The sequence below is a fragment of the Anomalospiza imberbis genome, chromosome 6, assembly GCF_031753505.1.
Source record: "Anomalospiza imberbis isolate Cuckoo-Finch-1a 21T00152 chromosome 6, ASM3175350v1, whole genome shotgun sequence".
Lineage (NCBI taxonomy): Eukaryota > Metazoa > Chordata > Aves > Passeriformes > Viduidae > Anomalospiza > Anomalospiza imberbis.
In genome coordinates, this window is record NC_089686.1 from 6797868 (window position 1) to 6822542 (window position 24675).

The 24675-nt window shown below is 38.0% G+C and overlaps 1 protein-coding gene across 5 annotated transcripts in view; it reads right to left on the reverse strand.

Moving 5' to 3' along the window:
* Window positions 1–300: 300 nt before the first annotated feature.
* Window positions 301–24675, reverse strand: part of PPP2R5E (protein phosphatase 2 regulatory subunit B'epsilon) — a 74316-nt gene continuing 49941 nt past the window's right edge. For 4 of the 5 annotated variants that reach the window (XM_068192171.1, XM_068192172.1, XM_068192168.1 and 1 more), the window contains exons 4-14: window positions 18037–18138; window positions 15337–15429; window positions 11215–11345; window positions 11071–11130; window positions 10331–10439; window positions 9304–9357; window positions 9158–9208; window positions 8208–8327; window positions 6973–7100; window positions 5077–5178; window positions 301–2504 (exon numbers count right to left, since the gene is read on the reverse strand). In XM_068192171.1, the coding sequence (XP_068048272.1) occupies window positions 2405–2504; window positions 5077–5178; window positions 6973–7100; window positions 8208–8327; window positions 9158–9208; window positions 9304–9357; window positions 10331–10439; window positions 11071–11130; window positions 11215–11345; window positions 15337–15429; window positions 18037–18138 (1050 nt within the window). In that variant the 3' untranslated portion in view covers window positions 301–2404. The remainder of the gene's footprint in view (window positions 2505–5076; window positions 5179–6972; window positions 7101–8207; window positions 8328–9157; window positions 9209–9303; window positions 9358–10330; window positions 10440–11070; window positions 11131–11214; window positions 11346–15336; window positions 15430–18036; window positions 18139–24675) is intronic. The other variant, XM_068192170.1, reaches the window with a different exon arrangement.

A 24675-nucleotide genomic window follows, 5' to 3' on the forward strand; every position in this document is an offset into this window, starting at 1 on the left:
AGTAGAATGACATGGCAAACCAAAAATAGTTATGAACAAACAACACTCACCTAAACTCTAAGTACAGGACAAGGTGCTTTTTCTAATTTCACATTGTCGTGTTTTACTCCACCAGGTGAAGAACATCAAGTTTTATTCCTCCATTCTTTCTCAGTTTTTAACAATGGAACACAGTCTTTGAGCATGAGTTTGAGTCCACCCTCTTGTACTGTGAAATGATCACTTCACACAGAAATCACACTAGCAAGTTTGGGCAGGTTTTTTTGTAACAGAAATAAAAGACTGTCAAAATCAATGGGCTAAGGGACATGATTTGTTATAAATTTATTTAATCTTCAGTATTTCAGCTTGCACCTTTGCTTCAGCACTTTAAAATAAAATGTTTCAACTATGACAGTAACTGCCTAATTTACATTGAGTCCCAGTCAATGTTCTTAAAAGAAGCTCATAATAATCCCATTAAATCATGTTGTGTTTGGTGTTGCATATGACTAGTTCCACTTTTTTTTTTTTTTTCCCAGAATTAACAGTGTCAAGTTCTTACAAAGCCTTGAGTTTACAACATTTTTGTGTGCAGACCCAGGAGTACAAACTGTGACCTGATAATCCTGAAACAGTCAGTAGTCTAGAAGGGAATTCTTTTTTAACTTTTTTCCGTGCCTGAAAACAATAAAACTTCAAATTCTACTGTATATTTAAATGGTAGGAAGAAAAATATACAAGCTTGTATTTATACTGTATTTCTATCAATGGCAACAGGTCATAAATTCATGTCTGTAACTATCACAAAGACTCATGAACACCAATTCATTTTTATACTGTAAATACTGCTGGATTGATGGTTTAGGATTATCAATTCACTGTTGTCATATGTCTATAACAGTTCAAAAGCATCCTGGAGAAAAATCCTGAAACACATACCTTCTGGTATAGAATAATGCAACTGCATTAGCTAAATATATACTGTACAGAAGTCTTATCAGCATTTCACCTACCAAAGATGTAAGATTCCACTTTCAAATACAAAGCAGATAGCCAATAATGTATACTTATAATACAGCCCTCTTCTTCGTTTTTGTATTTTTCCTCTTTTGTTTTAAACAATTTGGTCACAATGCACCTTTGATATAAAAGCATTTTAAACTTTATTATTAATACTCAGAACATTAGGATTTCCAGAATTTTTTTTTTCAGTAGCATTTGTAGAACCACTTTTGGTAACAAATACAGTAGTTAGGAATGAGCATCCAGATGAGAATGCAGAAGTGTATTATCCAGAATCCTTTCCAGCTAAGACCATAGGGCTGGTACTGTGATGAGTAATAGTACTAGAACCACAAAAACACTAGAGTATGTTTCTTAGAGGCTACATCCTCTTTTGCTGGAACACTTTATAAATACATATTAAAAAGTAAGGCAACAACTCCAAACTGTCCAAACTGCTATCTCAACTCAATTTCCAATTAGATCCATGACCACTGGAGATCAATTTCATGTTTGTGTTGTTTAGCATGTGTCTTTATTCTTTCAGAATGGTCCAATAAGAACATACTGTAATAATTTAGCAATTGGTGTTTCTAAACCAACTCTGGTACATGTGCCCAATGTTGCATCACTAATACTGGTTAGGTATTGAAGTCTAGGGTGTTACCACTGCCCATTTTTTTTTCCATGGATTGTGGACATTAATTTGGATTTGCAATAAATAGGTACACGAATCCAATGCTCCCTTTCCTACTATGTTTATCACCTACTTGTTTTTTAATTCCTAATGTTCAAATTAAGGAAGCACCAGAGACAGCCTGGTACTAAAAAAATGCTCACACCAGTAAACAAAACTTTTATTCAGGACCAATGTTTTTCATGGCCCTGATCTGAATGGACATTCAACTTAGGAAGATATGCAAAAGGAAAAGAAAGTCAATTACAGTAAAGTTATCCAGAGAAGGAGGATGTTACACAAACTCATAAGGAAATGACAGTCTTTTTTCTCTTTTACTATAAATACACATAACAGTTTAGCAGAAAGACAAGCTAAATTTTAAGATTGTTCACATTTGGAAGTTGTATTATACTCTCTGCTAACGATAAATAAGGAACAGGTCCTGACAATGGAATCTGACATTGCAATTTTCATCAACAGATCTTTGAAGACTGGTTTTAAAGAAGGGTTAAAACAATGATTATGTTTGCAAAGTTCTGAGAAGTCCATCTGTTGTCCAAACTTTGGATTAAAGTCCTTATTTTTTTCCTTTACTTAGAGACAGGTATATACAGTGCTGTTGTAATAATGAAACAAATGTGAAATCTACTGTAAAGTTGCACAATACAGAAAACTGTTGCTCCATCTTCTACTACATAAATGTGTGACTCCACAGGTTAATAATGCTGTTTTGTTTTTTTGTTAAGTTGGAATTATTCCATCACGTCTAAGACCTCTCTTTAATTCCAAATCCTCCAGTTTTTTCCACAGTTCTTCACGCTCTTTCTCTTTCTTCTTCTCACTGACAGATGAAATAAAACAAATAGTTAGCAGGAGAGAAGACTGTAAAATATTTATGTTAAAAATATATAGCTGACATTAAATAGCTGCATTAATTTCTTGAATACAACTGCAATTTTCCTAACATACGTTTAACTTTTATTTTTATATTTTCTTTTTTTCTTTTTGTTACCTACATAAATTTAACTACACAAAGCAGTATGAGAAGAGCATACAATGTAAGCTGAGCAAAGTGACAGTGTTCATAGACACTAATTTGCAATGAGGAATTAAAAAATACAGTGGACTTCTACTACAGAACTGTCAAAATTATAAAAATTGAACATTTTGGACTAAGTTATGTAATTATTTTTATGTTTTTTTATTTAAGATCTACATAATCTTGTAAATCACAGCAACTTTCTAGAAAGCACTCCCTGATTCTTTCAGAATCACTACTTTTAATTACATTGACTGCTGGCTTAGGCACCAACCAAGGCAAAGTTCAACCTACAAGATGTGCCTTTTGTTCAGTGAGTTACTCTTTTCCCACACCAAAATCCTGAAAGATCTATGTAGCATTTGCTTTAACAACAGACTTTAGTGGCTGATTTGAGAAAATTAAACAGCAAACCTAACATTTACTTTACCTGCATTGTTTGCTTTCTAAATTTCCTGTCTCTGCCACAGCTTACTGTGAATAAATCTCCTTGAGACTGCAAGGCACAAAATGCTTTCAAGTTCTATGACATCACCTTGTAGGTTTAGATAAAATGGAAATCTAACACTGACAGATACACAGATTCTCTGCCAGTCACATTACAGAAGTCTTGAGAAGTACTTCCAGGGATTAGAAACATTCCTACACACTTTGATTCAGTCAACACACCAACATCTGGCTCATTTGTTTGGAATTTTGATTTCCCAGGAAGATTTTAAACATATAAAAAATACAAACAACTTTCAGATAAATCCCTGAAGAACAGTAAAGGGAAATAAAGAGCCTATTGTTCCTAGAAAGTATTTTAAATTAAATACAAGAATAAGTGAAATAGCCTTACATTTTCAGGCTACTTACCAATATTTATCTTCTAATCATTAAGAAATACGTGCCTGCTTACCTAGAGGTCTGTTAGAGGATGATTACCTCATCCAACTTGCCTATTTGACCTATCCTAGCCATTAATACTGAATGTATTTCTCCTCAAGTTTTAAGTGATATCAAAGCTACCCTTCTGAAATGCGATTTTATTGAGATGCTAAAGATTTTCTGAAAGCATTAAAGTAAATATCCTGGCTTATACATTCAGATTTTACAATTGTAAGAAGCAAATAAAAATGATGAAATAGTTAGCACCAGCCTTGGTAAGAAATACAATGGCAGCAGGTGCAAAAGAAATTCTTCATGCAGTTCAGCCACTAAAGCTCCCCCATTATCCAGACAAGGGACACACCACTGCAGTGTCTGGTCCTGTTCAGAGCAGAGTTTCTCATCTTGAGGGGCTAAGTGCAACCACAAATTGATTCAGGTCACCAAGCTGCCTCAGTGAATATCTGGACTAGATGATCAGTCCTAAAACTCTCTGCCTTTTTGCTCGGAAACCACAGAGTTTGTCTCAACTGCACTACATGACTGGCACTTATTTAACAATACATATCAAGAGTACCTGGCTTCTTAGTTTAAATATATCTCTAAACAAGTCTCTACAAGTAAAATACCATATTAATGAACTAGCCTGTTATGTGCAGGTTTTTTTTTTATGCCCTATAAAACAAAGTGGAATGAAAGGCCAGTGACTCCAGTCACACAAGTCAGAAAACAACAACAGCCAAGAGACTTTCAAGGTTGGACTACCCTAAAAACTTCTGCTGACATGCAGTGCCCTTTGCATTACTTGGGCATGACTTAAATTAAATTGCAACCTGTTCAAAGCTCCTGAAATTTGCTCCTTTTTTTCACCTACTCTTTGCCTAAGGTGAAACTTTTGAGTAAAGATGCTGCACTGTAATGGCTAAAAAGATTAGGAAAAATGGGAGAAAAGACAAGAAGCCACTGGAGTTGAACTAATACCTCTATGAATGGATCCTACATGCTGAAAGTTTCAGATATAGCAGGACCTCTGAATAAGAAATAAAAAGGTTGAGATATATGTCTTTGCTTTAAGATCACATCCAGCCAACAAATAGCAGCTTGGAAAATCGTATCTTAGGGGTTTCCCTCATGTCTCTTTCCAAACTTCAGTCTAACTTTTTTTTTTTTTTTACAGTCTTTAAGCAGAGTGTTACCTTTAAACCCTTGTTTTCCTTTTATCATTAAAGATCTTGATACACTTAAGTGTTTTGGAATGTGGAGTCAAAAAGGAATTGCATGAGGAATGTGGATTCCTCATGCAATGGATACTGTATTGAATAAAGCCTAAAGAACAACCTGCACACAATCTCACATCCTGCAATGAGAAGCCTAACGAGGAGGCAAGGGCAAAAATGGGGCAGTGTCTTTTATGTCTGAGATTCTGCAACTGCACCTGAGTGTAAGGGGAGAACTAAACTGCAGGCCTTGTGCACAGCTGACAAAAAAAGCTTTAAAAAGTTACCGCTGACGATCTGACTTGTAAGTGGCTGTCAGCTCGTCAAACATGGTGCTGTTCATTTCCATAAATGCCTTCAACACATTGTAGACTAAAGCCACAATAGCCCTGTGAAACATGGAAAAAGAAGAAAGAAAGGAATCCATTAGTTTCAGGTGAAATCAAACGTGAAATAAAAAGTGTCTTCTCTTCCCAGCCTTTCTGTGACCAATTCTGTTCCTGCAAGTATGGTTATGTAAATTCTTTGATTTCAGTGAAACTACTTTTGATTAACATGCTTAAAGGTGAGAATCAGCTGTCATGTCCCTACTGGCTACTGAAATGGAGCAGGCCAAAACTCTAAGGTAAAAGGCAACAACAGAAAGCTATTACATGTAACTACAGTCTCTTCCCTCATGCTGTGGAGCAATTCTGAATGCAACTTCAGAGATTCAAATCATCAATGCTGGCAGAAGGAACAGAATTCAAACACAAAATGAAAGTGATTCATATTTCCTTATGACTCTTCTATGAAGCTGAATATTCAGTGTATGTATGCAAAATACAAAGCCGTATTGCAAGAGTGATTTCCTTGTGCTCATACAGTTCATATTCATTTTCCCTTTCACAGTTCCTGATCCACTACTCTGGCTGTCATATTCTGACCCATGGCTGCTTAAGAAGCAGCTCTTCAGCCAGGAGGCAGTGAATCAACAGTACAAGTGCCAGGAACCTTTGGAGCTAATCCTTACAGGACACACAAACTATGTGCCATTTCCCACACACCCCCGTCTCTCTCATCTCTTTAAATAAACTTTCATTTTTATTGCCTATGTGAAAAATTTTGTTATAAATATAAAAATTCTTTAAATATCTCCTTTATTTTAGATGTGTCTTTACCTGGCTCGTGTAACAAAATTCCTATGGATATGAAAACTCTGAATTGGGATACTGGAATATTCTCATTACCAGAAGCATCCCAGTGTAGAATATTAAAAGGTTGGAGACTGGTACTGGAGTACTGTGCCATGAAAAGTGTATTTTTGTGACCAGTGTTAAGCTACAGAGGCTTTCCAGCAGCATTAGATTTGTCATGGAAGCACACAAACTTCAGAATCTGACTAGGTACAGAACAAAAAGACCAATGTTTGAAAAGATGAAACATTTTACAGTAAGGTATCAAAGCAACTGGGGCCTGAACATAGCACAGCTCATTAAAAATACTGGGTTTACTAAATGCTAATCATCTTGACTTGGAAAAACTTTCCAACTAAAATAAAGGATATATGTCATCTCACTGTAATAGAATTTTTCACAAAAACACTCTTTACTAGGTCATTCAGTTTAAAATAAAATTGCCTAATTATCACAATATCAATATTAAGTAACTGCTCAATTATTGTCAGAGAGAACAACTGAATTTAAATAAATTTAGTAAAAACAACCCAACCTAAGAACATACTGTCTGTATGTTTCATGGATGTTTAAAAAAATGCCAACACCAAAAGTCTCCCAGAGGTATCAGCTGATGATACAGCCACAAAGCTTTATTAATGCCAAGTGATATTCTTCTACACAGTTTACAATAGGCTTTAAAGCCAACCCATTTATAAAAAAACTGCGTAGGAGAAACACTTGATGAGCAACATTTTTCCTTCAATAACAATGTAACATTTAATTTCTTCTTTTGTCCAACTTGTTAGAAGACCTATTTTTATCCTACAAAGTAGTGATTTTTGTACACACACCAGTTAATTAAAAACATTGAGACAAGCTCATGTGCAGACTAATATATATTGTCATTAACAGAGCTGCACCTGCTCAGAGCAGCTTTGAGTCTGCATCTCTCCCATTCAGATGTTCTTCAGCAGACACCCCCCGAGTTTACCAGTGAGATGTCAAAGTGTAAATGCACAAACTTACGGATTCCAGTGCTCTTTAGAAATCCTGTAAAGGCTGGAAAACATGATGGGAAGTATAACGTTTGAGTTCTCCTCTATCAAACTCATGATGTATTCATTATTCCAATAATACAGCGCTCTTTCAGCCACCTTTGAGTCAAAGAAATCAAATATTAACAGGAATTCAGACACCTGCAATTTTGTGATTTTCTGATAGAAAAACAAGTCACAGAAAAACTCCACAAAGATGAGCTACCAGGAGTCATTAGTTTTGGAATTAAGCTACTCTAATCAGCAGCATAACATGCATTAATGGAATTAATTTCTATCCTGTCTGTTCTGACAGTTCTGATCCCACAGCACCCATTCTCTATTTCCTGAGCAATGTGTTATTGCTCACTGAAGACTGGGTGCAGACACAGCATCAGCGCTGCAGTTGAGGAGGGGAAAGAGCAGACAGACTTCCCATCACCCTTTCCCTCAAAATCAGGAAGAGTGCAGTTGGAAAAAACCCAGCAGTGCTGGGATACCAGAGGAAGGAGACAGGGAAAGGCCCAGTAGCTGGGCTGGCTAAGAGAGGAGAAATCTTGAGTGTAGGGAAGGTACTTAGGACAGTAATTACCCTGGAGAAGAGCTGAGGGTTAGGAAGGAGGATGCTGCTCTGAATTATAATTTAAAAAAAGATGTAGTCCAAGGAAGAGCTGAAAAGTCACATCTCTCTTTGTGCCAGGACAGATCACCAGGCTTAATATGGAGACACTACAGGCCATGAACTCTATATCCTCTTCACATACCCATTTACATCCCATTCATTTCCCTTCCTCCCATTATACAAGGTGATTAAAATAGGCTACAGTTTGTGTCACCTCTAACCAGACACATGGTTACATGGTTAGAAGAAATCGAGTCAGAAAACAGAAACTGCGCAAGACTGCACCAAAAGCAGGGAGCAAATCCATCCTCCAGGGTCTATAGGGCCAGCACCTGCCACCCACAGTGAGAAGAGCTCAAGAGTCTGCTTGGACACAGGTTAAGGATTTGTGATGGGCTCAGAAGGACAAGCTCTGTGCTGTAACCCCAAACACCTCTAACAAGTTATTCATGGAGCTCAGACCTAACCTTCCACCCCAACATATCCTCTTCCACAGCGGACAAGTATTTAAAAACATAACATAGAATAATATTTACATTTGGGGGGAATTATGTTTGAAACTGAGACTATACATTCCTATATAAACAATAACCTCTACCACTGACCTGAAAATGAGGGCTAGAGACACACTTGGCAATTTGTTTAAACAAGGGTTCCTGGATTTTGACAAATTGTGATGGTTCAATTACATCCAAGATTTCCTCCAACTCTCCTAGGAACATGACCTAAAGAAAAAAAAGAAAGCATTGAATGTAAATTGTCCAAATCATCTTGTTCTGCAGAATGCTGGTAACCTCCAAATTCTACTGGTTCAGGAAGAAATGGAAACCTCAGTAGCTCAGTGAGACCCTCTCTCAAAAAATGTCATCAGTTCTACCACTGGCAGCTTCTAGACTCAGTCCCTTAAAACAAGGACAAACTTCTTCTTCTTCAAGGGCTGCATTTAAAGTATTTTGAATGAAATTCAGAATACATCCATGCTGAAAACCTTGTCTCATACAAAGATCTGAACGACCAAGCCTTAAACTTTAATAACTGAGGAGATTCTCCTAATTTTACCTCATTTTTGAGAGCAATATTGAAAAATAACAGTTTTGCCATTTCACAAAATCTCACACTAGGGAAACTCTGATTTGCATCTGAAACAAAAATGCACATGCTTAACTGCATCTTTTACATGTTTAGCAGGTAAACACTACCTAAGTATCTTTCATCCTCACTGGAAAAATACTGCCTTCATATATAAACAATTCCAAATCTAACAGTTTTCAATCCTATCCTCAACGATGTTTATTTTCTCCTTTCTAAAAAATTCTCTGCAGTAGTACAAGGAATTATTTTGTGAATAGAAACCAGACTTATCAAACTTTTCACAGTCAAAACTGTTCAAAAAAACTAGAATTAAATACTGAAAAATTATCTACAAGAAATACCACCAAGATTCACCACGGCATGTGCTATCAACCACAAATTATTTAAAGATTCTCTGCTTATTATGTTTTAGAGCAAAATAACACTTTTTTTTTTTTCTTTGTAATACTAGCATATCACTTACCTCTTTCTGACTGCAGGTTTTTGGCCAGAATTTCATTAAACCTCTAATGACCTAAAGTAGGAGGAAAAAGAAGTTAGATTTTTTACTTTTCTCTCTACAGGGTAAACAATTCGTAGTGAAAAAAAAAGTATGAAAGAAATATTTACTGGTTCTGTGAGTGAGGGGTCTTTCTCCAGAAACTGTACTATGCAATACGCCAGCTGTGAAGAGGTAAGAATTTAGAAAAACAAAATTAGAACATTTCTATTAAAAAAACCACAAAACCCCAACTTTTTAAAAAATAGACACTTAAGGCAAGATGCTATTCAGCTCTCTCAAAATATGCCCAATTTTAGACTGAGATGCAGTTTGCATTGTGCAAATCCATTCAAAGTTCAGTTTATAGGAAACAAGAGGACACTTTACAAGAACAATTAGAGTGACAAAGTAGAATGTAAAATAAAAATCAGAACAACTTGGAATTCCAAATACAGTTGTACAAGCAATGTTTTGAAGCTTCTGCTACTCTCTTAAAGTGCAACATTTTACTAATTTTATACAGCAAAGTCATGAGAATTCTTGCAAGATGAGTCAACACTAAAACCTGGAATAACATACTTAGAAAGTAGAGCTTTATCACAAAAAGAAATACTGAAAATTTTCACTATCTGAAAATCAGAGAGAAAGGCAACAGGTAGCAGTTATCAGAGGAAAAATTACATCATGAAAGCTGAAGGTATAAAACGATGTATGAGAGCATAAATGCTGTATTAAGGAATCTGTGAGAGAGAATATTACATGGAAAAATGTGGGTATTAGTATTCAGAAGGATGTCAGGGTGAACAAGAGCCTTGACAGAACAAGACCAAGGAAACCCAAACATCCCCTTGGGAGAGAGAATGGGAAAGGCAACCTTGTTAGAATGAGAAAAGAGCTGAGAGGAAAACCTAGAGAGAGAGCTTAACTACTAAATAAAATTTCCAAACTATTACAGACATATGTTATGCTTTTAATTACCTAATCAGAACAGAAGATAGATATTTATCATACAGAGGATACTGAATTAATTTTGAAAAAAATCTATTGTATTTTTTCCACATTTAGAATTTTCCCCCACTTTTTATGTGAATGTAATTAAATTTACAAAGCAACATATAATTCTTACTGAACAGAAAATATTCTCATAATTTCTACCTGTGCATGGAAGAGTGATAAACTCCTGACTGTGTGTAAAGGGATCAGCACCTTCACCAGAAACTGTTTATGCTCTGCCTTGAGAGGTAAAGCAAAACCATTGATAATACTGGAAATTAGAGAAGAAATATCGGTTAGTATCATCATCACAAACAGCAATACTGAGGTCTGAACAAGCACTTTCTAGATTGAAATATATTTAGCAGTCAGCAGCTGTTTACAAACAGCACTTGTAAACAGGTGCTGACTTGGGTCCTGCTTTATATTAGCAGGGCACTACATATCTAGGTAGAAATCCAGCTCCCATTAGCAATAACCACATAAACAGCTGCACAAACCTGTTGCCAAACAGAGAAGACCTTGTCTATGTGGTCTGTAAATTCATGTGAGCAAGGTGATCTCGAGTAATTAACCTACCAAAATCAGACTCACTCAAAACATTCACCCTGCTAAGTGTGCTCAGAAGAAAATAATCCTCTCCAGCATGTAAGGATGAAGTGTGCAGTATTTAATGGACTCACACACATAAAATCAATCCAACACTTGGGCTGTAACTTGCATGTAGTTAGATATTCTTGGCAAAGATGTGACAGAGATTTGCACAAGGGCTTAAAGATGAGCATGTGCACACATCTGTTTTGAGAATCAGGGATTATCATAATACTTTTTCCAAATCTGACACTATCCTGACATGTCCACAAGGGAAGTCTGAGTTAGATAATAAATAAAGGCTCCTTTACCTTCCTAAAATTTCCAACAGTTCAGCTACGCCATTGAAGTGCTCAGTTTCATAAACAAATCTAAAAAAAGAAAAGTTAAATATAAGCGATATATCAGTTTCCTAAAGGGTTCATAAGTGAAAAGCCCCTTCTCCCACAACTTACCGTAGAAAAATATTATTAATCTGTTTTCGGATAAATGCTCTAAGACCCAGGAACTTGCCATAAATTCTGTGCAAGACTGTTTTTAGGTAGTCTCGTTCCCGAGGGTCTTCGCTGTCAAACAGCTCCAACAGCTGTGTTTAAAGGAAAAAGAGAACTGAAACAGGAGACATTTGACAAGTAGGACACACAGGCTTCTGTATGAAACTGAATTCATGAAAAGACATGAATGAACCAATGTGACACCCATGGTGCCCAAGCAGTAGATATCCACTATTAAAAAAAATCTGCTGGAACCTCAGTATAACATCATAAAACTCAGAATGATAAATTTGTGATTCACTAGCTCCAAAATGCTGCCCTTCTTCTCCCCAAAAATAAGTATGATAAGACAGTTTGCCTTTTACCATCCACCATTCCCTGACTCTGCAGAACCAGAAGATCCTCATTTGCTCTAATACTTTGTTCTCACAATGTTGTGTCAAGGTCACATTTTTCTAATTGCTTGCAATTCATATGATGAGCTCTTAAGCCTTCCTAGTGACTGCATGGCACTCATGCTGTGGAAAGACTCAACAGGGAAGTCTATGCCAGCACTGGATCTGCTGTTATAGGATCTCCACCAACTGCCACAAATCAAAAGCATCAAAGGGAATTAATCCTTCACTTTGAACAAAATGGTGATTTCATTATCAATGCCAATTAAAAAACCAAAACAAAACAATGAATAAAGAAAAAAAAACAAAAACAAACCACCAAAAAAATCCCCCAGAAAACCCATTTTTACTAAGTAGCTCTTGAATACACAGCAAAATGGTTATGTGAGACTCAGTCAAGAGAGAAGGTGTTTTAGTGTCTGATATTGTACAAAATACATCCCAAACACTGACACCTGAAGCTGCATGAAATGAGAAGCAGGAATATCACCTGCAGATTTTTGTTTTGTTCTCCTTGAATCCTCTGGCACAACAGTATGAGCTTTCCCTTAGCCACCCTCTTCATTTTCTTGTGACACCACAACATTGGCTATTCTGGTGGATGTTTGGCGTAAATTCAGAGGTAAACTTTAAAGCAAAAAGCACAACCAATTGCCACAAATGTGCAGAAACCAGGGAATTTTAGGTAATTTTTAGTAATCATAGGCAACCCGTATCTGTCGTGCATGAAAACAAGTAACTGTGAACCAGTACCTGCCTTGCAAGAGAAATAAAGACAGTTTGTCAAACAGGTCTTACAAATGGGTAAGATGCTGTCAGAAAATCATTACAGGAGTAGCAGAAAACAAAATTATCTTATATTCACAAACAGATAAATTATAAACACCTATTACAAGTAGATATGTCAGTGTATGCATGCTACACCTGATCTCTGTTAAACTCCTACACAACTCTGAGGAGGTGAAAAAAGGTAGGAAAAAATATGATTAAAAGCTGTTAGGCTGAATGTGATTTTGCTTTCCAACATCCAGGTCTAGCACTGATGCACACATTCTTCCTCATTGTCTGGAACATTGCTGCAGCTTGCAATGAGACCTCACTGTATTTTCCTTGCAGTAAGAATCTGTGCTGGGGATTTCATAAGGGAAGTATGAGGTTTGTCAGCTGCCCTCCACAGGTTATCAACACATTGCTCTGCTCAATTAGTTCTAGATTTAAGTAAATAAATAGTCACCTCATCCTTCCCCAAATAGCACATTTCAGCCTAAGACAGCAAACAGCTGGAAGCACTTATGTTTTTTGTTTTCTTACTGGACTGAAAAGTATTTATATTGCCAGTTCTCTTATGCAGATCCTCTCTAGAAACATTACTAAACTAAGACTAAGTCTCTCATTAAAAAAAAAAAAAATAAGACAATTATTTTGCTATGTCCAATTTGTTATCAGGTTTCAACAATAAAGTCTTATTTTTATGAATAAGCTTCAAGACTTCCATAATTTATTTTGACTATTCTAAACACACATAGAAAAGGGAAATTAATTTTCCAAAATAGCAACCTACATAACACAGAGGCTTGTGGATATATTTGAATAGTATGTCTCTTAGCAACCACTGCCAACCATTTCAAACTGTACATAAGCAGGCTTTAGAAATTAACAGCTACACTGGTAAATACAGTATTTTATTAAAACATACAGCTGAAAGCCAGAAACACAGCTATACTTTAGAAAAAAAGAAAAAAAAACAACTAAACAAGCAAAAAGGTTGAAAAAAGTCCATTAAAAAACCACTAACTTCTAAAGTTTTTTTTTTTCATATAGTCATCCTTTCTACCAAGAAGCATTTCATTATTTTTTTTTAGTTAAAAATTAATTTTGAGAAAAAGCTGATTCCAAATACCCCAAATGTCCCATCTGTGTTGTCAGTGTCACAAGACACCAAAATGCTTAATGTTCTTAAGTCTCAAATGGCTTTCCTGTATAAGGGATCTCAGGTGCAGATACTCAGGAGTTACTCCTGACACACAACAAACACAATAGGAAGTGGAAGGACACCCCAGTTCCTACAGTTCACCACAAAGTATTTACACACATGGAATATAACTACTTGTTTGTGTGTGTATATGTGTATATGTATGTCTGAACAGAACATTTTAAAGGAAAATGTGAATTTTAAATTGACACACTGTGCACAGCAATATAAAAATGTGCATCACCAAACCCCATGGCAAGAACATAGGAATCCTTAGAACTCCTTTGACCTCTTAATTGTCATAGCATGTTTTCTGATGAAGTTTTCAAATCTCATATTCCCCTCTTTCAGTAGATAATATTCTTCCATTTAGTAGATTTAATGAAACCTAGCAAGATTTAAAAAATCCCCTTGGTTTAGACCCATTCTCCTGTGCCAAACTGACAGTTCTGGATGTCTTAAAAGGGTGTGAGTTGGATGTTGCCAGTCATGACCAAGTTCAGCAGCACAGAACAGGAGTATCAAAGAATTATTTTTACTAGATTTTTGAAGGAGAGCACATGCATTCATCCTAATGCAATCCTGCTCTATCTAATCAAACTAAAACCAGCCTTGAAAAACCTGTCAGGAGTGATTTGTCATGCATATTCTTTTATCTCCACCAGGTACTGGATGAACACATTGGTGCACCTCCTTGTCAAATCAGTACTGAGATGAACAAAAAGGAAACCACCAGAGGTTTGATCCAGATGAAAAATGCTCTTGTGTTTAGGAGATGGATGAAATAAAAATTTAAGGATGTCTTATTGCTTTTGTAGGATGAAAAAGGTCTTGTGATATCAAGAAGGAAACTGAATTCCCTTCTTTGAAACTTTGAATGTAAGGACAGAAATTGCTCTGCTTGCTACATTTTTCAGGTATTCTTTATCCAAACAACATACATGAACAGTAAAAGCACAGCTTTTATTGCCTGAGCAGTACAGGGAAAAATAAAAGCTCCATGAGTGATAAGGGGCAAGAGAAAGGTCTTCAGAAATGCTGAGTATCTCCTGCCAACTCTACTTGCTTTTCATTCAAGTGTCAGCCTGCAAGGAAACTCCGTTTTCTAACTAACTAGGAATCATTCTAAATTCCCCTGATTTCAAAAGCAAGTTACAGACAGCATCAAGCACAAAGTTCTTTTTGACTTTGCAGTTACACAAAAACTCACAAAGGGAAAACAAAGCCCAAGACAGGACTCTTCTCAAATCTGAAGACAAAAAAAATTTGTCTTTCTGGCTTATCCCAGAAACAACTTCCTTCAACCACCTCTGTATGTATAAGCAATACCAAGACACATTAAAACTGGTGTTTAAGTAATCTCTCTAGATAGAGGGAACAGCATTTTGAGACTACTTGGTAGCAAACTTTTCATTTTTCAACAGTTACTGTTTCAGCTCTGTCTCAAAACCAGTATGTCAAATGTTTTGACTGAGGTATTGAAACTGGATCCAAGCCATCTATTTTATGTGCCTACAGTAACAGAGACTGACATATAAACATACACACCTTTTTCCACTACCTCCACAGAGTGAAAACTTTCATTGTAGATGCTGGTTTTTAGCCTTTTTCTTTTGCAAATAAAGTTACACTTCCAAATTCTAAACAAAATCTTTTTAACAGATTTTTTTTTTTCCAAAAGCAATACTAGGCTTTAAAGAAAGCACACCAGCTTACCTGCAATACAAATTTCTGATCTATGTACTTTTTGGCAATGCTGGGCTGAAATTCTTGGCTTTCCAAAAATCGTATGAAAAACTCATATACAAGCTGCAAAAGAAAAAATAAACAAAACATGGGTTTAGTTTATTACTTGATTCTTCTTTACATTTTTGAGTATTTCTGTAAATTATTTTGTTAGAAGATTAAATGCTTAAAAGAATGGAAAAGATTTTTCTTCTTTATCAAACTGCCATCTTTTAGTTAAAATTAATTACATGAGCTTCTAAAGCTGTCTTTGGTTATTTAACTCCAGTCAAAGACATTTCATCACCAAGAACAGGCACTGCCATCTTGTACTGCTTGTTATCATCTTGTAAAGCTTCCCAGAGTAATTGGGAAGCACATTTAAACTGCCCTCTGAACTGCTGAAGTCACATCAAATACAGACATTACAATTCTGAAGGGCTTGGCGAAACAGTTGGAAATATTTAAATTAAATTAGAAACTGCTTAGAGTAGTGTTCTAGTAAAACTTGAAACACAGAAGAAGAATACAAACCAGAATTTATCCAGAAGTTCCTAACTTACTGTAAAGATTAGCCTCAGGGCAGGAGAAAATCTGCTTATTTTCATGCAATTCCATCTCTACCTAAACTCTTCAGTGGGACAGCAAGACTTTTCATTTAGTGGAGAAAAAGAAGAGTATAAAAACCAGGGAACAAGGAAGCGAAGTGCAACAGAGACTGCTGTGGCCTCTTAAGACAGCAACTCTGATCTGTCACTGATAATGAGCTACCAGCCAGCCATTCTCTTTGCAGAACCTTTTCATAAAGAGCAGCCATTGAACACTTTTTCCTTTTTGTCTTTAGTGAGTATGAATATTGATACTGAAAGGAGAAAGGAAGCATAAAAATTACATTTTAAAATAATTTTAAACTTTTCCGTGACAGCAATATGCTGCAAAACTGCTGCTGGTACTTTATAACAGGGTTCTGACTTCTCAAAGGAAGCAATAGGAAATCAAAAATAAGGAGAGAGGTTTAGAAAGAAGTTGTGGGAAAAGTGACAGCTTACATAACACCAACATTAAATCATCAGGAAATCAATTCCATTGACTTTTCACAAATACTTTGGTGAATTTCTTCTTGACAATGGTAAGTCATCCACTGGATAAGAAATTCCATCATTTCCATGCAAGTAATGACTTTTTGAACTACAGCACCAGTGTCACTTGATGTGCTGTTTCCAGGCAGGCACAGCTCCTCAGAGATGCACTCAAGTTTTGAACATTCTTATTTTTTGTGAAATTTAAATATAAATGAGCGATGAACCTACATTTCAACAGATTCTGAATTAGAGAGTACAGAAGAGTGAAAAAAACCACTCACAGGATTGTGCATGCAACTGTAAAACAAAATCCTCATTTCAGGCTGAGATCAATTCTGCTCCTTTGCTAACAAAAACTCCCAAACTCCACAAACTGTTACTCAAGCAAACTTCCTGTAAATTTACCAATGATGTGAGTCATTATCCTGACTAACACACACAGCATCTTCATCTAGATTTTCTATAAAGGAATTTACTGCATTAGCATCAAGGATGTTTTCTCCAGTTTAGTTTATGTTCTTCATTCAAAATCACAGAACAATGGAATGGTTTAGGTTGGAAAGGACATTAAAGATCCCCTCATTTCATCCCCCCCTGCCATGGGCAGGGACACTTTTCCCAAGACCAGGTTGCTCATCCAACCAGGGCCCCATCCAACCTGGCCTTCAACACTCCCAGGGATGGGGCAGGCAGAGCTTCTCTGGGCAACCTGTGCCAGGGCCTCACACCCTCACAAGTCAAGAACTTCTTAGTAAGTGCAATCTGAATCTCTCCTTGTCCTATCACTATCTGACTGTGTAAAACTTCACTCTTCCTTGTTTTTTTACAATCTCCCTTTCAAGTGCTAGAAGGCTGCAATGAGGTTTCCCTGGAGCCTTCTCTTCTCCAGGATGAACAACCCCTGCTCACCCAGCCTGTGCTCACAGGACAGGCACTCCAGCCCTCTGACCATCTTTGCACTCTCTCTGGACCCACTCCAACAGGTCTGCAACGTTCTTGTGCTGATAACTCCAGACCTGGATGCAATGTTATTCCACATGGCGGTGGAATCCCAAAATCCCTTGTTTTGACAACTGAAATTCAGAGGAAGGGATGATACTTAGTGAGCTTGAATCCTGCTCCAAATACCTGGGAGCAAACCTTGACTCAAGGAGAGGAAGGAGGACTTAGATAGGGATGCAGCTTCTCATTCATTTTTCTGATCAGCTGCCAACATCTGTGCACTTTCATATGAATATTAACCACCCTCAATAAAGCAAAACTGCCAGCAGTGTCATCCTTACAATGCTCTTGCTGAAGTTGTTGAAAAATACTTGTGCATCAAAGCAGTTGGTAAAGCAAAATAATTTTTAAATCAGTGAAGGAAAACAGGAATGTGAGGGACACCATCAATATAATTTTGAAAGAAAGCTTTAACATTTTACAAATATCACTAAGTGCTCTCCCATCTCTGTAGGTACTATATTAGAATCATAAACAGTATTAATAAATGTTATAATAAGCATCTCACAGACGAGTTCTGATTCACAGGTTTAAAAAAAAAGCTGAGAAAATTATTAGATACACTAAGCAATGTCAAGAATTTCTTCTGAGGTAAATAATCAAAAACCTGTAAGTGTGGCCACGATGCCTCCAAGGTGGGCTCATCTTCTTCTGGATCAAATTCATTGCTGTCACTAGGTGGGAGAGTTCTGAAGATATTGCAAGATACCTGAAAAGGCAAAGAAAGGATGAGATTCATTCTGCACACAGATAATAGATTTCAGGACTCTGTATGTCTGTGCCAGCTCTATCCTCCATCACTTAAACACTGTTTCTTTTTCCTGCTGTCTGACAAGGATCTCTAGCAACAGCACAGGGCTAAGGAACCTGTCACTTTACAAACCTGCCACCAGCCTTGGCTTCTCTCCTTTCCTCTGATATCCCAGCATTACCCAGTCTGCCACCATGTTCCAGAGGAGCCCACCAACACGTAATTCCCAATTCTGATGGGCATCAGTGGGAGCCAGGACTGCTTCAGAGTTGTGGGAAATATCATCAACCTGTATTCCTAAGTGTTGTCATACAGCATTTGGTTATTTTTGTCTGTACAGAGAAACATTAATGATTAAGGTCTCATCTGTCAGCACTTGTTAGGAGTTGCCAGTGCTACTCACTCATTAAATGCTTGGACACCTCATGCCAAGTACAGAACTTGGTACTAAATGAAAGCAAATAATAGTATTTGCTTGACACTTAGCCTACATTTTATTTCATGGCTGGCTCGCTTTGCTTAATCTCATTTAGAGGTACTTTGGTGAGACTGCCTGGCTTTGTGAGGTTCATGCTATCAGCAAAGACTGAGCCAGAGAGCTTTCCTGGGTTAATTAGAGTGCTGAATGGAGTGTACAGCTTATTATGCAGCAAATCTGATAAACTGCAAACATGCTGTAGGGCCCCTCTGCACTTGGAAGGTGATGATGTGCCTTCCTTGCTCTGCTCCTGCGCATTTGACCCATCTCTAAGCTGGTTAATCAAACAGCTGGGAAAAGCAGCATGTTATCCCTAATCCACACATGACCCCTTCATAGTAGTTCAGACAAACTAAGCTATTTAAGACACAAAACTAGTATGTTCTTCAGCATCCTTGTTTGTTTTTTCCAGCTTTTTCACGCCTGTAAATGTTTTAGTCTCTAAGGAGATCTTAGGTATCTTCAGGTATCTAAGGTATCTTCAATATGTTGGCAATTTAGTGAGAAAGGGCACTTTAAAGCCCGCAGTTTAAATACAATCCAAATACTGATAAAACCAGATTTAAATAGGGTGAAGTTTTAGAATTTGCAAGACAAACAGAACAGATTCAGGCACGGCAGAAACAGAAAGATGAAAGAGGCAAGTGCAGGAAAGCACACGCGGTGCACCCGAGTGAGGGATGCTCACTGAACACAAAAGAGTGAGCAAGGCAAACCAGTGAGCACAGAAAACAAGAGGCCACACTGGTTTGTGCTGGGACTTGTCCCTTCCTGCCACAAGAGGGTGTGTGCCACTGCAGTTCCAGTCCTGCAGGCTCTACAGGAGCCCCACTCTGTAAAGCTCAGCACTGCTTTCAGCCTGGAGAGACTCAGCACTCACTGCAGCCTGTGCTGATGGGTACCGAGCTCCTCCTGCCCGGTACCCACAGCAGCCGAGTGACTGCCAGCACTCATTAGGAGATCTTTTCCTGCTTTCTCCAGCCTCTTCCCCAACTCATTCACTTCTCTCAAGAGCCCCTTCATGAACAGACATTGCTAATCTCATGAGAGGTCAAATAACTATTCCAGGAATACACACATGTTACAGTTTGTCTTTCCTCAAAGATTCCTGAGCTCCTCCTTCTACAATCCCTGATATGAAAATGCAGGGAGAGGAGAGTGATCACAATTAGCAAGGCAGAGTTTCTGTGGTAGAACACAAAAGAGGACAGACAGCCCATAGGATCCCCAGGTAAAAAGTGGGTAATGTACCTTGAATCCAAACATTGGGGATTCTAAAATACTTACTCAAGCATTTTTTCTTAATGCTTCACAGGCAAAAATCCCAGCTCTCTCAGGATTTGGATCAAAATAAGAAACTAAGAAAACCAAAGGCAGCTTTTTTTTTCCCTTTTCTGCTTTAAATTTCATTTGAAACAATAAAGAAAACTTTCTGCAAATTTAACTATACATGTATTATTAAAACTTGTACCTACAGATCACTCATCAGCTGTTTTGTTTAGAAACTGGAACAAATACTGAATTATGGCACAAGCAAAACCTGCAAGGGAAAGTACATACTTTCAGAATGAAAAGCTAAACAAAGACAAATTCCTGTAAGACTCCAATTAAGTCAAACCAAGCCTCAAGCAGTTAGTGCCAGTGCCTTACCAGCATGACAGAAGTATGAGAGGTTCAGCAACAATTAGCTAAGTTCCAGCACAGACACCTGGATCTTGAGCTTGGGATAAAATTAGTATGATCTCTGGAGAGTGCCTATTAAAAAATGCCAGTCTCAAGGCAACTCAAAAGCAGGGTTTTTTACATAAGAAAATTAACATTCGGGAGTAAATGCAATGCAAGCTAGAATATGGTCCTAGTATGCAGTTTGCTCTCTTTAATTTTCTGGTTTGCATTAGGAGTAAAGAGAAGCTATGTGGAGCCAAAATGCAGATATTCTCCTGAGGAGAACAGACAGAACAGGTTATCTTTAAGTGATTTCCCCAGGTTATCATAACTTTAGGAGATAATGTGTGCCATTACAGTTACATTAATCACCACAACACAGCAGGATAGCTCATTTACATGCAGTGTCAATTTATAGCATGCTTATCTAAATCAGTAGCCTCTGGGTGGTGAATGTTTATAAGCCTCTAAGGGAGAACTGAAGGCAACAAGTCCTTCCATGCATGAACTGCCCAGCTGTATGTTGGAGACCCTGACAGCCACCACATCACACAGGAACACACCACATTGGATCTGGAAAGACTTTTTCTCAGATAGGCATAAGGCAGCTATTTAGAATTTATCCCTGGGCCCAAGCAGCATGCCAAAATTCCTTCAGCTGGATAGCTGAACCATTTCTCTCCTGACCTTTCTTGGATCATCAAGCCAGAGGACATCTCTGCCAGCCTGCATACACAATCCCCAGTGATTCCTCTCCCAAAGCCAACACAAATGACTGTGGATCAATACCTACTTCCGTCTGCCACTGATTAGGAACGCCTCCAAGCCCAGATGATCCTTTTGGAAGGCAAACCAGAACTCTAATAGTCTAGAAAGTTATATCAAGACAGATGTTCCTTCTCTGTCCTCAAAAACACCTGCACCCTCTTTTCCATGGCTGTACCTTGCAGAAGCACACACCAAAGTGGGTGTACAGCTTCTCCACCACGCAGAATCCGAACATCCAAGTGCCAGAAACCAACTTAACCAGCAGTTAAATCTACCCATTGGCACTGAATCAAAAACATCCCAGACCAAAGTGGAAATGCTGAAATGACAGATTTCTAGACTGGAGATGCACAGAAACCTCTGAGCTCTGTGTCAGTGTGTCAGGCACCAGTCACAGAATCACGGAGTGGTTTGGATTGGAAGAGACTTTTAAGGTCACCTCCTTCCAACACCCTGCCATGGGCAGGGATGCCACCCACTAGACCAGGCTGCTGCAAGCCCCATCCAGCCAGGCTTTTTTTTGATCACTGCCAGGGATAGGGCAATCACAACTTCTCTGGGCAACCTGTGCCAGTGCTGCACTTGCCCTCTTAATAAAGAATTTCTTCTTAAGATCTGATCTTACACCTAACTCCAGCCAGATGCAAGACAAAAACTCGCCCAGGCAATTACAAATCAATGTCAATTAATTAAAAACAAACAAGACAGGGAATGCTGCTCAGTACCCTCCCAGAGAGTGAGCTGCAATTTCTAAACAGATCTCACGTCTGGTACCTGGCAATGCAGAACCACAAAATTAGGAATATACAGGTAAAAGCATCAAGCTTCAAGAAATCTTTATCACCACATTTATATTTGAAGTAACTCTTAGAAAAGAAGGTAGTAAGAGGCTCAAGTCTGAAGTCAAAATTCATGTTTTGAGAAGTCCTCTCTTCACCCCTCGCTGGAGTGCTAAAAAAGTGACAACGCTGTAATAGAAACACTTCACAAATTGAATTGCAGCTGAGCACTTCTACTCTGTGCTGTTTGAAACAAAAATTTGTATCAGTAATAGTCTTCCTGAATGAAAGCTGAAATGAAAACAAACACACACACTGTAAAGTTTAATGTATTCTCTATATAAAACCAGGGTAAGTGGATACCCATTTAGCTTTCAGGGAACACCTGTTCTTCAATTAAAAATATGTGGAATCATCCAAATAAACCCCATGTACATATAAAATTGAAACCCAGTATCTCTGCTCACAATGTTTAAACTGCCGTGCATAATAATAACATAGAGAAGCAATAAAATGTAATTAAATCATAACATGAAGCCATTCTAACCTGGAGACAACACTGGCCCCTGGAAAAGACACTGGACTTGTCCTTCTGAAACCTATCTGCATATGTGGAGTTTTTTAATATCGTTTACGGATTTACATATTCTGGGGCCTGAAGCAACTACTGCAGTCACTCAGCTATAATCTCTCTGTAATACCCGCTGAATTGTTCCCAGAAGTTTGACTAAAGAACATCTTACAAAATGTAGTATCTAATTTTACCTTAAAAGATTATAAACTGTTCCACCAGCTCTCTTTTCCTCATGTTTCACTACTAATTTAGCTACAGCACTGTTTCTGATCTCAAGGTTGAATCTGCCTGATACCCCGTTGGTTCTTGTTAAACCACCAGATCTCTTTTACACCTGTATATATATTTGCATATGCAGTATGTGTCTATCTATAGATAGGTATTTTTATATAGACATGACAACTCTCAACCTCTGTGTTGTTAAATGGAAAAACAAAGCTCCTAAACCCAGGCAGTTGTTGGTTTCTCTGTTTGTTTTTAATCCTGTGATTATTTTTGCTTCCTTCCTTTGACCTCCCACCTGTGCACAAGTGCACTGGGGTATATATAAAAAGCCAGACCATCTCCCTCTTTTTTCCGGCATGTTGTCATATTAATATATCGACATTCACTTCTTTGAACAGTGCAGTGTACCAGAAATTCGTATTAAGATACTCGTGATAAGCAATCCACAATGCTCAGGTTCTTTTCTGCACCACTGCTTGCCTGAATACAGTCTTTCAGGGCTTAATATTATGTGCCTTCTTTTGCCCAGCAGCATTACTTTTGACTTGGCTGCATCAAAATGAACTGCATTGGATTGTGAACATAGTCAACAATCCAGATCACAGGCTGGGGGGGAAACAATTGTTCTCATTTTCCCTTGACCTTTAAGTCTTCTAAAAATTCAATCAATAACCTGCAAGAATTTAGCTCTGGATCAGGGCTCCTAAACTTGTTAGCTTACCATCACCCACTTCAGGGGTGGTAGCAGCTTCCATCCATACAGATGAGGAAGCAGCAAACCTGAGATCCTTGGGCAATGCTTCTCTTGGCAGAACTACAACAGGAGCGAGTTCGTAGGACAAAACAGCTGGTGCTCAAGTGCAATGTCCACATCATGTGTGTCTATAGGGAGAAGCTGCTTCCTAGTGATATCTTGCATTGAAAAAAACAGTAGCTATACTCCTGCAGTGGATGCTTTGCCCAAAAGAAACCCAATTTACAAGCCCTAAAACTTCTCACAGAACCACAGAACTATTTGGGTTGGAAGGGACCTTATTGGTCATCTAATTCCAATCTGCCCTGCTACAGGTAGAGACACTTTCCACTAGACCAGGTTGCTCCAAGCCCTATCCAACCTGGCCTTAAACAATTCCAGAGATGAGGCAGCCACAGCTTCTCTGGGCAACCTGTGCCAGTGGCTCATCAACCTAACAGTGAAGAATTCCATCCTAACTCGTAATCTGGCCCTGTCTCCTTCCAAATTCATGCCATTACCCTTTTCTCTCCCCTTCCAGTTTAAAGCCACTACCCCTTGTTCTAATCTTGTTCACTCTAACAAGAACCAAGGTGGATTATGACACTTTGGATCTGAATTAGAAGTGTTAGCTCAGTCCCCAGCCCAGGCAGCAGCCCTGGGTACAACCTCCTCACTGCTGGGAATTGGAGCTCTGCAACTCCCTTCTAGGTCACCCAGACCCAAACTGTATCTGGGTACCCTACCAGTAACCCCATTCATTATGATCTCCCTGTAACCAAGTTCTCCGATGATTCCATGGAAGAATTATTTATTTAATGTGTGCCCAGGTAATTCTATAATACAGTCTGAAAAAGCATAGCAGTAGCTAAGTATCTTGGACAAATTAAAGCACAGTACCAGCAGAAAGAGCTCCTCATCTCTAGAGCAGGCAGGAGATAAGTGAAAGCCTGCCAATGAATGAACTTGAACTCTAGACAGCATCACAAAACTCATGCTGTCCTGGACTCCAAACTAAAGAACAAAACACACAATTGAAAACTCAGGAAAACAATCCCTCAGAAGAAAATTAACACTGTGCTTGTCTGTAGACAAAATGCTTTGGAGAGGATGACACAGCCAAAAGAGGGTGTGGGGATGTAAAGGTCCTTTAAGTAAATAAATAAATAAATACAGCTCAAGTGTTTCTCAAACAAGAAAGTGTTTTTCCAGTTTATTTCTTTGCTTTAGATCTAGTCACTGCACTGTTATGTAGATAAAGCCTGACAGATGC